Below are 13335 nucleotides of genomic sequence, written 5' to 3'. Positions count from 1 at the left end.
CATTTCGACTTTTTTTTTTTTAACCGGACACACTGTACTGAGTTTAAATGTTCTTCCCCTTTTGAATTATTCCATGCGGGAAACCCTTTCTCTCTCTCTTTTTTTTTTTTGTTTTTTTTCCTTCAACCATTTTGGATATGGAGTCATCAGAATCTCTTGATTTGACCACTTTTTTTGAGTATGTATATATATCAATATGGATACATGCTTTGTGTAATAATTTTGCCAACTCACATATATTTGTTTTTTATGCATTCTATAGTGAAGTCACGACTTTGAAAACTTTACCTCTAACTCTAGTAGAATGGCAACGAGAATACAATGAAAGGTTAGGATTATCTGTCAACACAAGTGGAGATGATAATGCTGCGAATTTACCTTTACATCCTGTCACTCTTGAAAACGAATTGAAGACCTATATGGTTAGTATATTATAAAATTATAATAGATCTTACGCGTATAAGAGATAAAACTTTTAGTCAAGTATAACTTATAGTTGGTTAACTTATTTTTATCTTTTTTTTTTTTATTGTTGTTATTAGGACTTTATTGATAAAATCAAGACGAGTTATCTTTTGTTGGAAGCCAAGTCTCGGTTTTTGTCCAGTATTCTTCAAGATCCTCCAAAACAACTAGAACCCAATGAAGTACAGCGATTAGGTAGTTTATATTCGATATCACAAAAGTTGAAGAATAGCAGAATGTACTTATTATATTATTGTTCTACATTCAATAGTTGACTCAAATATCATTCTATTAGAAGAGTTTACTGGTCTACAAAACCATTCCCAGAAATTGAAACGGGATATAGCCAAGTTGAATTTCACTAATGAAAAAGGTATTTTTTTTTCTTATTATTATTAATATTGTTTATTCACTTTTGATTATATAGGACGTCAATTATTGAACAATCGAATAGAAGAAGTGACCAAAATCATGGATGATATTCATGAACAGGTAAATTATGGAAAGGAAAATGAAAACATCTCATTTCTTAAGATTCACATTGATTTAGAAAGCAGAATTGACTCGATTACAAGCTGTCAATAATCGACATGCAACAACAAGAACGCCAGAGGAAGCAAGAGCCATATTGGATCAGCAGACGAAAGAGATGGCAGAAATTAATAAAACAATGGATATAAAACGTGACGCTGTGGCAGAACTGGAATGGCGAATCGATGATGAAATGCAAGAAATCAATATGTTGGAATCAAAATTACGACAAGTAGAAGCCCAAGCTAAAGAAGCAGTGGAGAAAAGTGAACAAAGGGATTTGCCTGCTGAAGAACAAGGCTTATGGTAAAAAAAAAAAAAAAAAAAATACATGGAGCGATTAAACTTATACTATTCTTCAATGAATTGATCTAGGTACATTCAAATGACTACATTATGTAATAGTATGTTTGGTATTAGCAAGGCAAACTTTGATATCAATTTGATTCAAGTGGATTATTCAACCAATGATCAATTATCAATCGAATTGGATCCTATCAATGAAGTGATAACTGAAATATCGGTATGAAAAAAAAAAAAAAAACAAAAAAAAAAAAACAAGGATACCATAATTTTATTACTAACTCTTTTGACCCTTTTTTTTTTTTTGATGCATATGTATTTAGTTGAACAATGAAGATATCGATATTACTGATTTGAAGAAGATGGGAAATGGACGTCATATCAAGGACGTTGGATCAACTATTGTACTGGAAACCTTGGCAAGAGTGAAACAAATATAGAATCAATCAAACATAGTAGTTTTTCTTTTTATACACAAAGATATATATATGTAATATATCTATATTCTATATTTACCATACCACACACCTTATTCAGCTTCTCTTTGTATTTCTTTTCTTTTTCTTTTTATTATTCATCTTTGTATTATTATTCTTCATCTATTCATTCTATTTTACAATAAACATATAATATGTCTTTTTTTTTTTTTTTTAACATCATCTACAAACAGATCATTTGTTTTTACCAAATACGTAATGTCAATATCATACAGTTCTATAGGACTATAATCCTTTATCATCCATCCAATCTCTTCATTTCCTTCTAATGCATTGATATACTGAGAAATATAAGATGCTATATGATCGAGATGATTTTAGTACAAGGCTTTCTATACAATCAGGACTCCAAGTCAATATATAAAGTAGAAAATATTTATTAAAAAAAAAAGATAGCCACTTCCGAACTACTATAAAAAAAAAAAAAGAAAAAACTATACTATATAAAGAGGATGGAATAGAGGAAGATTCTATTATTAATGATTCATATATAGTGGTCCATATATATATAATAAACAGTTTGTTTTTTTTTATTATCTTTTTTCTTATAAAACAAACAAATATAAATAGTGTAATATAGTGTGATGTAATGAGTATAAAATAAGAAGAAGAAAAAAAAAAAGAATAGAAAATGGATGGTAAAAAACAATAGGGAATGAATGCTTTCTATCATAAAGGCATCATGTTGTTGTAATTCTGAGGCTGATTCGGTCGACCACTACCTTGACGTTGTTCTTGTTGCATTTGCATCTGTAACTGTATTTGCATTTGTTGTTGTTGTTGTTGTTGGAATCGCATATAATTTTGATGTTGCTGATGATTCATAAACATAGGAGGTTGTCCCATACCGGGTCGCATAATACCATTTGCTGTTGAGTTGGGTACTGATCCTTGTCCTTGAGCTGCTGCCGCTGCCGCTGTTGCTGCTGCCGCTGCTGCTGCTGCCATTTGTTGTTGTACCTGTGCTGGTGTCATACCGACATTAGAATGATGCATGTTGATATTCCCACCTTGTCCATCGCCACCTCTACCAAACCCTAAACCATGTATGTCGTATTGTTGATGTCCATCTCGTTTAGCTAATTCCTGTCGCACAGCTAATATCTTACTTTGCAATGCTAATTGATCTTGATTCAATTGATGTCGTTCCTTCTCCAGTAACCGCCGTTCTTCTTCAAGTAAAACCTCCTTTTCTTCATACCGTCGAGTTTGAGCTTGGAATTGTCGTAACTTGTTGCCAATCAATCCATATAGTAAATCTCTGAGTTCCTTTTCAAGATCATCCTTTTGTTCTATTGACTGTTCTTGCTTGTCCAATGGTTTGTCGGTATCTTCAATAAAATCAGGAGAGCCATTGGCAGCAGCTGCAGCAACTTTTGGTTTCACAGTAGAGGCTAAAAATGCTACAGTGGATAACACAGGATGACAACTATCTTGAGATCGATCGAATTGTAATAAACCTAGTTGGGAAACTTCGGTATCAACATATGGATTTTCCGTCGGTAGCTGAAGATACTGTAATAGACATTGATCACGGGTTCGCGTCTTGACATGATCAGATATTTTGTTCCAATCATCATGGTACTTTTCCAGTCCTTCTTGTAGCAATGTCTTTTCTTCGTCAGTCCATAACTTTTGTTTGTTATCAGATGTTGATTGTGTTGTTGGTGGTGATGATGGAGGTGATGATACTGGAGATGATGGTGATGGCGTTGATGGATGGATTTGCTTGATGAATTGAGAAGGCCTTAGATCCCATGCATATTTTCCGTCGAGATAACATGATTCACATAATTGTACGTCTTTTCGTTGAGTGCTTTGATACCTGATGTCCATATTATGAGATTCGCATGTAGCACAAGTGGTACCGGATATCTGTTGAATAGAATCCTTGTCATCTTCTTTTTGCATGTCGATATCCCCATCGCTGTCTTTTTTGATATTTAGCTGTTCTGTCTTGATATCTTGTTCCATATCTTCATCATTGATTTGTTTCGGTAGTTCTTGCACAGTTGGTGATGTATATTGTTCATGGATAATTTTTAGTTGTTCCGTTTCAGGGATTCCGTATACAGATGACTTGGTATTTGCTTCCACTTGGTAATTGATCAATCCCCATTGTTCCAAAAATGAGTGAACTCGAATAATAGCACATACATCCCCCATCAGATTTCGACGGCATGCTGTGATTGTAAGGTATTCTACTGGATTGATGCGATAGCTATTTACCATAAAATCACGATAATTTTTGTATGTCGTTGGTGTTTTCCATTTGCTTTTACTGTTGAAGAATTCTGGCAGACTGTTTCGTTCGATATCATTCACCTTATGTAGTTCAAACCACGCAGCATAAGACGGTATGACAATTTCGTGACCTTGGATAGATTGATAACGGATATCGTTTCGTTCAGTTATTATATCACCAGTCTTGACCCCATGAGAAATAAGTTCCTCTTTTTGTTGTTTGTCTTGTGGTTGTTGTTGTTGTTCTTGTTGACTACTGATCGAAGCTGTTAACGGGTTTTCCGAATCATCCTTTGTATGCTGCTGAGGTTGCTGTTCGTCGTTCATTTCCTTTAAATCTGATCCCGCTTGTTCATTAGATGGTTTGACTTTCTTGGAAGGGTTTTCGTCGTCAGTATCTGCGTTGCCTTCTTTGATAGAACGTTTGAGATTCGAAGTTGTGATAGATGCTTCTGATTTGTTGACAGAATAATGATAATCGATAGGATTCATCCATTCATTGTATGTGTAAGAATCTTTTATCCATGAAACCTTCAGGCGGTATGGTTGCTGTTGTAATGTTGAATCCAGAGAAAGAGCCATATCATCGTTGTATTCATTTTCATTCACCCACGTATCGTAAGAGCTTGGTAGTCCAATATAGTGTAATAGTACTTTTCCTGCAAGTTTTTCTTCCACCGAAAAGGGTCGTGGTTGACTGTCATCGAATAAAGGATCCTCATTGTTGTATATAATATGAGTGGCACCAGTCAAATCGTCAACGACGTAACCTAAAAAAAAAAAAAAAAAAAAAAGAAGGTATCGAAATCAGTCATTGTACTTTTAAAAAATAAAATAAAATAACAAGTCCTACAAACGATCTAATATTTTACCTTCCATGTTCATCACCATAGACGTGAGATTGTTTTTCATATCTGTAGGAATGCCAGCATCAAAGCCAATCATAGGTAGTGCTTCCATAACACCAGAGTCAACAAGCCGTTTCCGAATGTACTTCAATAGTTCAAAGTAAACTTCCTTTTCATCAGGTGATTCGAATTGCCAATCGCTGGTATCCTTATCAGAGAGAAATGAATATGCTGCCAACAAGATGACGTAAAGTGGGGAGCCTTTGCGAAGTGATTCGACTCGAAATAAAGAGGAGGGTATACGAACAGGGTGAGAAGTTGAATTTATTGTTCTTCCATTAGTGGTGTTGTCGTTGTTGTTGTTGTTGTTGTTGGTTTGTCGAAGTAGAGCTATGGCCTGTTTTCCGAGAGCATCTTGTTGAAATTGTTGAAAACGACCAACAAAGTAAGCTAGTTCAGGTGCAGTAAAAGTAGCATCAGTATTACCTTCTGCCCCCAGGTCTTGTCGTAGGTCTTCCAAAATGGCATCAAAGTATGAAATAGTACTTGGTTGTTGATAAAAGTTCAAATCGACCACAGGTTTGGGAGAGTTCATTGTAAGTGTATCTGTGTCTTTGAGTTTGGTCAGTAAAGGGAATCAGAACAAAAGTAAAAGGTAGATATAATATAAAGAAGAAAGGAGTAGAAAAGTAAAAAAAAAAAAAAGAAAGGATTGGTGGTACAGTAAATAATAGTATAGATGTATGAATATAGTAAATCAATAATAGTTCGAAGTAAATCGTCTAATCGATTATAAAACGCGAAGATGAACAATGAATAAGACAGTGAAAGTGAAAAAAAAAAAAAAAAATAGGAGTGATGGAGAAAAAAAAAAACATCGAAAGCCGGTTTTGATTGGCACAAGTTTTGAATGATAGTATTCTTTCTCCGCTTGCGGCCACTTCACTTATTTTTTCCCCCCTTGGGTCCCTTTCTCTGACCTTTATGCTTCTTTTCCAGTGTTCCTTTTTTCATTCTATTTCATCTATTCCACAAAGATGAGGTTAAACATTCTTTGTTTCCTTATATTATTATATTTTACTATTTGTAATGGTGATGAACATAATCATATTGTAAGTCATATTTTAAAAAGAATTATCTTTTACAATCAAATTTACCATCTTTTTTTTTTTCTTTTCTTTTTTTATACCAGTATAAGAAAGGTGAGGAAGTAGTGGTATGGATGAATACAGTTGGTCCGTTGTATAATCGACAAGAAACATACCCTTATTACCAGTTACCTTTTTGTCATGGTGATAATCCTGTCGAACATCATCATGAAACTTTAGGCGAAGCATTACAAGGAATGGATTTGATAAACTCTGGGATTCCTATGAAATATCTTGGTAAGTTATTAGTTGTAAAACAATGATATATATATATATATAATATTAACCATGATTTGATGTTACATAGTTCCTGTTGATAACCAAGTCTTTTGCAAACAAGTTTTGCGACACGATGATATTGGATTACTTAAATATGCAGTTCAAGGTCAATATTGGTACACTATGTTTGTTGGTAAAGAAAAGAAAGAAAAAAAAAGAAGAAGAAAAAAGTGAAGTGATTGATCATCCATATTCTTTCTTGTTTACTTTAGATGATCTACCGATCAGTGGCTTTGTTGGTATGATTGAAAACCCGGAAGACCCTGAAAATATACAATACTATCTTCATACACACAAGGAATTCATTATCGAATACAATCAGGATAGGGTAAGCGAATAGGAAAAGTAGAATAGAAAGATAGTTAGAAGATATTTAGGATAAGCAAAAGAAACTGATGAATATTTCTATTTATTTTCTTTCCTTTCCTTCCTATTAGATTATTGCCGTGATGCTGCGACCAGGTGATAACCCTATTCTTCTTGATAGCAAGCAACCAACTATAGAAATCGAATTTACCTACTCTGTAGAATGGCAACCTACCGCTATTAAGTTTGAAGATCGATTTACAAGGTTACTGGAGTCTGATTTCTTTGAACATCAAGTACATTGGCTCTCTATATTCAGTTCATTTATGATGGTACTTTTTTTGACAGGTCTTGTGTCTGTGATTTTACTCCGGACAATCAAGAATGATTATGCAAGATATGATAGAGAAGAAGCCACAGCTGACTTTGTAAGTAAAAAATGTGAATGACTTTATTGATTATACTTATCTTTCGGTTTTTGTATGCATATTAGGATAGAGATTTTGGAGATGATTGGGGTTGGAAACAAGTTCATGGCGATGTGTTCCGTCAACCTGATCGACTTATGTTACTATCAGCTTTTATGGGCACAGGAAATCAATTGGTTATTCTATCTGCTGTGGTGATTATCTATGCAATGCTTGGTGATTTATATGTGGAAAGAGCAACTATATTGACAGCAACTATCTTTTTGTATGCACTTACATCGGCGGTAGCTGGTTATACTAGTGCTCGATATTATACTCATTATGGAGGTACAACGAAAAAAAAAAAAAAAATAGCATATAACTAGACCCTGACTTTTCTCTTCTTTCTATAGGCAAAGATTGGGTCCGAAATATTCTTCTCACTGCCGGTGTATGGCCTGGTGCTGTTGCTTGTATTGGTGGTTATATCAATACTATTGCCATTTTTTATTCTAGTTCGAAAGCAATTCCATTTCCCGTGATGGTAAGCAAAGATAGTAAAAAAAAAAAAAAAAAAAAAAAAAGCAGTATGCTTATTAATATATCTTTTCTTTTTCTTGGGGGGTTAGATTGCGATTCTTGCTATCTGGTTATTCTTATGTTTTCCTCTTACACTTCTTGGAGCTATCATTGGTCGTAATTGGGGTTCCAAGCGTATTGACTTTCCTTGTCGAGTGAATCCTATCCCTCGTCCTATTCCTGAAAAACAATGGTATTTGGAGCCCTCTTCCATTATGATTTTTGGTGGTGTTCTTCCCTTTGCATCGATCTTTATTGAAATATACTTTATATTTACCTCTTTTTGGACGTACAGAATCTATTATGTATATGGATTTATGTTCCTAGTATTCCTTATCTTGTTGATTGTATGTGCCTGCGTCTCTATTGTCAGTACTTACTTTCTTCTCAACTCTGAAGATCATCGATGGTAAGAATGATGTTGATAATGAAATCATCTAAACAATAATTCAACCTCTCTTTATTTAATAGGCATTGGGTTAGTTTTTGGACGTGTGCTTCGACGGCTGGTTATGTATACGCTTATTCGGTCTATTATTTTTTCTATAAAACAAAGTAAGTACCCGGTTATTCTATTTGTAATATGATTTTTTTTTTTTTTTTTTGTGATTCAATTTTTTTTTCGCTATTATTATTCTAGGATGACTGGATTGTTCCAAACAAGTTTCTATTTTGGATACACTGCTTTGTTCTCTCTGGGTCTCTTTTTCATGTTGGGATCCGTTGGTCACTTTTCAGCTAGTTTATTTGTTCGAAGGATATACCAAAATGTCAAAATCGATTAGTCTAGTGTTGTATTATTGTTTTTCTTTCTTTATATATTATTAATAAAACAAAATCATTGAAAATGCTGATATTTCAAGACATACTTTTTGAATCACCTTTTAAATCATGCCATATATTATCGATTTAGGTATGGTATCACTCAATCATCTAATATCATCCAATCATATAAGATATTATTTTATTATTCATCATCGATCAGCCAACTCCTTCATTACTCAATCATCATCATCATCATTATCATCATCATCAAATACACTTATTGTCTTCCACATAGAACCATCAAAGTTAACATTCCATACCTGGGAAACCATCAACAGGGAAATGCTGTGCCAATCTAAGCCCCTGGCGTGAGGTTTTCTGGCCTGTGGTTGAATCTCCGATGCCATTTACACTCACATCGATTTGATACGATTAGAAAAAACATGACGTTACGTTGTTCAACTTTAAGGAGCGAAGTTTGCACGAATTTCTTCTGCGGTTTTTTCTTTCTCGTTCTTTCCTTTTCCTTTTCTTTTTCTTTTTCTTTTTTTCTTTTTTCTTCTTTTTCTTATTCTTATTATATCAATAATATAAACAAGAAAATGTCTAGTATGAATATCGACAACGAACATTCTATCGATGAAGGCTTGTATTCTCGTCAATTGTACGTTATTTTATTGAACCAACTTTTTAATGCATCTCCTCAAAATTGAACTTCAAAGGTACTCACTCTACGCTTGACTATTTATTTTATCACTGATAGATACGTTTTGGGTCACGAAGCCATGAAGAAAATGAGCGTTGCTCACGTACTTATCATTGGTTTGAAGGGACTTGGTGTGGAAATCGGTAAAGTATTTTCAGAAAAAAAGAAAAAGGAAAAAAAAAAAAAACATTATCCATAACAGCTTAACTAATCTGTTCTAATAGCCAAAAACGTTATTCTTGCTGGTGTTAAAAGCGTTACTCTTTATGATCCTGAAGCTGCACAATTATCTGATTTATCAGCACAAGTATGAAATATTGTATATATACAGGATATCTATCTAACGTTATTCTATTTTGGCATCTTTTAGTTTTATCTTCGACCAGAAGATGTGGGAAAATCTCGCGCCCAAGTCTCTCAAGCACGTTTGGCTGAACTTAATCAATATGTACCTGTCCATGTTATTGAAGGTGAATTGACTGAACAAGTCCTCAAGAACTACAAGACTGTTGTCGTCACTGAACTTACACTTTCGAAGCAACTTCAACTGTCCGATATTTGTCACGCAAACAACATTCATTTCTTATCTACTGAAGTCCGTGGTCTCTTTGGGTAAAACTGATATACAAGATGAATGAAATCATTCATGTGAATTAATATCCTTTTTTCTTTTTTTTTCTTGTATTTTTATTTAGTCGTATCTTTAACGATTTTGGTAAGCAATTTGAAGTGATTGATGCTACTGGTGAAGAACCTTTGACTGGTATGGTTGCTGCCATTACAAAGGTAAGATAACTTATAATATATGTCTGTATATTATTTAGTGATTCTAAAGTTATATATTTATCATGACCATATCGAATATATAGGATGCTGAAGGTGTAGTTACTTGTCTTGATGAAACTCGTCATGGATTGGAAGATGGGGATTATGTTACTTTCGAAGAAATTCAAGGAATGACGGAATTGAATGCATCAAAGGCACGCAAGATCAAGGTGTTAGGTAAAAATGAATCATCAAATAGAGGTGGTAACGTATATTGTGGTGCTGACTTAACTTTTCAAATATATTAGGTCCTTATACTTTCAGCATTGGTGATACTACTGGATTATCTGATTATATCAGAGGTGGTGTGTTTACGCAAGTCAAATTACCAAAGTATGTCGACTTTTTATCTTTCCGTGAATCTATTGCCAAACCTGAATACCTAGTATCTGATTTTGCCAAATTCGATCGTCCTGCTCAATTACATGTTGGATTCCAAGCTCTTCATCAATTTATTGAACAAAACAACCGATTTCCCAAACCAAGAAACGAACAAGATGCAATCAAAGTGGTTGAATTCGCTAAAGCATTGGCGACTACATTGGATGACAGTCTGGAGGTAGATGATAAATTGATCAAGGAACTTGCTTATCAATCTTCTGGTGAAATTTCTCCCATGGTGGCTGTTTATGGTGGTCTAGCTGCTCAAGAAGTGTTGAAATCCGTTAGTGGAAAATTCAATCCTATTTTCCAACATATGTACTTTGATGCCTTGGAAGCTTTACCCAAAAACTCTAACTTGACTGAAGAACTATGTGCTCCTGTAAGTTGAAAGAAAAGAAATGATTGAAGTTTACTCATCACTTATATCTTAATTAATAGATTGGATCTCGTTATGATGGACAAATTGCGGTGTTTGGTCGTGAATTCCAAGAAAAAATCGCAAATACAAATGAATTCTTAGTTGGTGCTGGTGCTATTGGTTGTGAGATGTTGAAGAACTGGGCTATGATGGGTTTAGGGGTTGGTCCTCAAGGTCGTATTACTATTACTGATATGGATACTATCGAAAAGAGTAATTTGAATAGACAATTCTTGTTTAGACCCGCTGATGTTGGTGTAAGTTAGGAATTGAATATATTAAAAAGGACAACTCATTGACATTTTATCATTTATATAGAAATTGAAATCGGAATCTGCTGCTGTTGCTGTATCCAAGATGAATCCAGATTTGTCTGGAAAGATTGATGTACATCAAGAACGTGTTGGTCCGGAAACTGAAAGTAAATAGAAAATAATACATATGATTGAAAAAGAAAGATTTATTGGGTATTCACCTTGTTATTACTATTTAGATATTTATAATGATGACTTTTTCGAGAAACTTTCTGGTGTTACCAATGCCCTTGATAATGTTGAAGCTCGTAAATAATGAAGATTTTTTTTTTTATTCTTTCTTAAATCACAAAACTCATTTTTATTTTATTTTCTGATACTAGGAAAATATATGGACAGACGTTGTGTTTACTATCGCAAACCCTTACTAGAGTCTGGTACTTTGGGAACAAAGGGCAATACTCAAGTGGTGCTTCCTTATCTTACTGAATCCTATTCCTCATCGCAAGATCCTCCCGAAAAGGCCATTCCTATCTGTACCCTTAAGAACTTCCCTAATGCCATTGAACACACCATTCAGGTAAAAGAAAAAAAATATAATAAAAGAGATGGCTTTTTCATCATGTCTTTTTTTTTTTTTTAACAATTATCTTCTTTGAAATATGTAGTGGGCTCGTGACTTGTTCGAAGGTTATTTCAAGCAACCTGCTGATAATGTCAATCTCTATTTGGCAGAACCCAATTTTGTTGAAACTACTCAAAAGCAAGGTGGTAGTCAAAAGGAAACTTTGGAATCGGTATACAACTTTTTGGTCAATGAAAAGCCTCTCTCCTTCGTTGAATGTATTGCCTGGGCTAGACTCAAGTTTGAAGAAGTATATAGCAACAATATCAAACAATTATTATTCAACTTCCCTATAGATGCTGTGACATCTACTGGTCAACCTTTCTGGTCTGGACCCAAACGTGTACCTGAACCTATTCAATTTGATCCTGACAATGTAAGTTGCAAAAAAAAAAAAAAAATAGTCGAGAAGGTCATGATAGTAGATTCATCAACAAGGGTTAACACATAATGTATTTAGGCTACCCATATGGATTTCGTTGTTTATGCTGCCAATCTACATGCATTCAACTATGGCATGAAAGGTGAAACTGATCGTAATTTATTCCGTCGTGAATTGACCAAGATTCTTGTTCCCGAATTCAAACCAAAGGAAGGTGTCAAGATTCAAGTACATGAAAATGAAACAGTTGACAACAGTAGCTCCGGTAAGAACCTAATAAGGATGAAAAAAAAAAAAAAAACAAATACTAATGAATATCAATACTCTATAGATTCTATCGATGATATCATCAATAGCTTGCCTACTCCTTCCACTTTGGCAGGTTTCCGACTTGAACCTTGTGAATTTGAAAAGGATGATGACACCAATTTCCATATCGATTTTATTACAGCGGCATCCAATTTGCGTGCTATCAACTATGGTATCAATCCTTCTGATCGACACAAGACTAAATTTATTGCTGGTAAAATTATTCCTGCTATTGCCACCACTACTTCTCTTGTCACTGGTCTTGTGTGTCTCGAACTTTACAAGGTAAATAATAGTTATGAATAAACAAAGAAAGTTGCTAATTCAAATTATCATTTTTAGATTATTGACGGAAAGGACAATTTGGAAGATTACAAGAATGGATTTGTCAATTTGGCTCTACCTTTCTTTGGCTTTTCTGAACCTATTGCTATGCCCAAGATGGAATACAATGACAAGGAATTTAGTTTATGGGATCGTTTTGATATTGAACAAGACCTCACACTCAAGGAGTTTATTGATTACTTTGAAAAGGAACATCAATTGGAAGTTACTATGGTATCATCAGGTGTATCTATGCTCTACTCATTCTTTATGGCAAAGAAGAAGGCTGAAGAAAGATTGAACATGAAGTAAGTTATATTTCTATTAAATGAATTTATTCTTATTGTATTTTTTTTTTTTTTTTTTTAGGATATCCAAAGTGGTGGAAACTGTTTCCAAGAAGCCTATTCCTTCTCATGTCAAGGCTGTTATTGTTGAAATCTGTGCCAATGATAAGGAAGGAGAAGATGTTGACGTAAGAAATGATTATTCAAAAATAAAAAGAGACAAGGAAATGATACTAATTTAATCATCCATTTTTTTTTTTTTTATATATATTTTATTTGAAATAGGTTCCTTATGTTCGTGTCAAGGTTAGACCATAGATTATTCTTCTTTTCATTCTCTGTTTATCTATATCACTATTTGACCCGTCTCTATTGAAAAATAAAATAAAATTCTTTTAACTATTTGATGATCCTAATTTTTATACATATTTGATTGGATATTTTAATGC

General features: G+C 33.8%; 4 protein-coding genes across 4 annotated transcripts; 3 read left to right on the top strand and 1 right to left on the bottom strand.

Moving 5' to 3' along the window:
• Nucleotides 1-89: 89 nt before the first annotated feature.
• Nucleotides 90-1872, top strand: BX664DRAFT_335617 (uncharacterized protein). The gene is made up of 8 exons (XM_051545935.1): nucleotides 90-178; nucleotides 263-422; nucleotides 543-660; nucleotides 737-838; nucleotides 893-957; nucleotides 1016-1302; nucleotides 1372-1519; nucleotides 1623-1872. Exons 1-8 carry the CDS (start codon nucleotides 138-140, stop codon nucleotides 1737-1739), a joined length of 1038 nt encoding a protein of 345 aa, XP_051399016.1. The 5' UTR covers nucleotides 90-137; the 3' UTR covers nucleotides 1740-1872.
• A 626-nt stretch (nucleotides 1873-2498) lies between these two features.
• On the bottom strand, nucleotides 2499-5617 carry BX664DRAFT_282208 (uncharacterized protein; the record flags this gene model as incomplete). The annotated part of the gene is made up of 2 exons (XM_051541553.1): nucleotides 4913-5617; nucleotides 2499-4810 (listed from the first exon to the last, which is right to left on the bottom strand). Coding segments are annotated over exons 1-2 (2883 nt in total), but the record flags the coding sequence as incomplete, so codon positions are not given.
• A 104-nt stretch (nucleotides 5618-5721) lies between these two features.
• On the top strand, nucleotides 5722-8467 carry BX664DRAFT_359893 (uncharacterized protein). Its single transcript, XM_051548120.1, has 10 exons — nucleotides 5722-6000; nucleotides 6081-6273; nucleotides 6344-6448; nucleotides 6528-6643; nucleotides 6753-7049; nucleotides 7115-7376; nucleotides 7442-7572; nucleotides 7658-8016; nucleotides 8079-8162; nucleotides 8248-8467. Exons 1-10 carry the CDS (start codon nucleotides 5926-5928, stop codon nucleotides 8390-8392), a joined length of 1767 nt encoding a protein of 588 aa, XP_051399014.1. The 5' UTR covers nucleotides 5722-5925; the 3' UTR covers nucleotides 8393-8467.
• A 417-nt stretch (nucleotides 8468-8884) lies between these two features.
• On the top strand, nucleotides 8885-13302 carry BX664DRAFT_335597 (ubiquitin-activating emzyme E1). The gene is made up of 17 exons (XM_051545934.1): nucleotides 8885-9036; nucleotides 9136-9221; nucleotides 9303-9385; nucleotides 9449-9690; nucleotides 9774-9864; nucleotides 9948-10080; nucleotides 10152-10666; nucleotides 10726-10962; nucleotides 11024-11126; nucleotides 11199-11267; nucleotides 11343-11539; nucleotides 11628-11960; nucleotides 12045-12231; nucleotides 12298-12560; nucleotides 12618-12907; nucleotides 12969-13074; nucleotides 13172-13302. The coding sequence occupies exons 1-17, from the start codon at nucleotides 8975-8977 to the stop codon at nucleotides 13202-13204; spliced, it is 3030 nt and encodes a 1009-aa protein (XP_051399013.1). The 5' UTR covers nucleotides 8885-8974; the 3' UTR covers nucleotides 13205-13302.
• The last annotated feature ends 33 nt before the right edge of the window (nucleotides 13303-13335 follow it).

This window comes from Halteromyces radiatus, assembly GCF_025201355.1.
Source record: "Halteromyces radiatus strain CBS 162.75 chromosome Unknown BX664scaffold_5, whole genome shotgun sequence".
NCBI classification, from domain to species: domain Eukaryota; kingdom Fungi; phylum Mucoromycota; class Mucoromycetes; order Mucorales; family Cunninghamellaceae; genus Halteromyces; species Halteromyces radiatus.
This window is presented reverse-complemented; position numbering and strand designations above follow the sequence as displayed.

Bases quoted from the DNA above. Each gene is read 5' to 3' on its own strand.
- BX664DRAFT_335617 (XM_051545935.1), top strand. From the start codon at position 138: ATGGAGTCATCAGAATCTCTTGATTTGACCACTTTTTTTGA. The intron at 661-736 runs GTAGTTTATATT...TACATTCAATAG, and splicing joins CAATGAAGTACAGCGATTAG to TTGACTCAAATATCATTCTA. The intron at 839-892 runs GTATTTTTTTTT...TTGATTATATAG, and splicing joins GAATTTCACTAATGAAAAAG to GACGTCAATTATTGAACAAT.
- BX664DRAFT_335597 (XM_051545934.1), top strand. From the start codon at position 8,975: ATGTCTAGTATGAATATCGACAACGAACATTCTATCGATGAAGGCTTG. The intron at 10,081-10,151 runs GTAAAAATGAAT...CAAATATATTAG, and splicing joins ACGCAAGATCAAGGTGTTAG to GTCCTTATACTTTCAGCATT. The intron at 12,232-12,297 runs GTAAGAACCTAA...AATACTCTATAG, and splicing joins AGTTGACAACAGTAGCTCCG to ATTCTATCGATGATATCATC.
- BX664DRAFT_359893 (XM_051548120.1), top strand. From the start codon at position 5,926: ATGAGGTTAAACATTCTTTGTTTCCTTATATTATTATATTTTACTATT. The intron at 6,274-6,343 runs GTAAGTTATTAG...GATGTTACATAG, and splicing joins GATTCCTATGAAATATCTTG to TTCCTGTTGATAACCAAGTC. The intron at 6,644-6,752 runs GTAAGCGAATAG...CCTTCCTATTAG, and splicing joins TCGAATACAATCAGGATAGG to ATTATTGCCGTGATGCTGCG.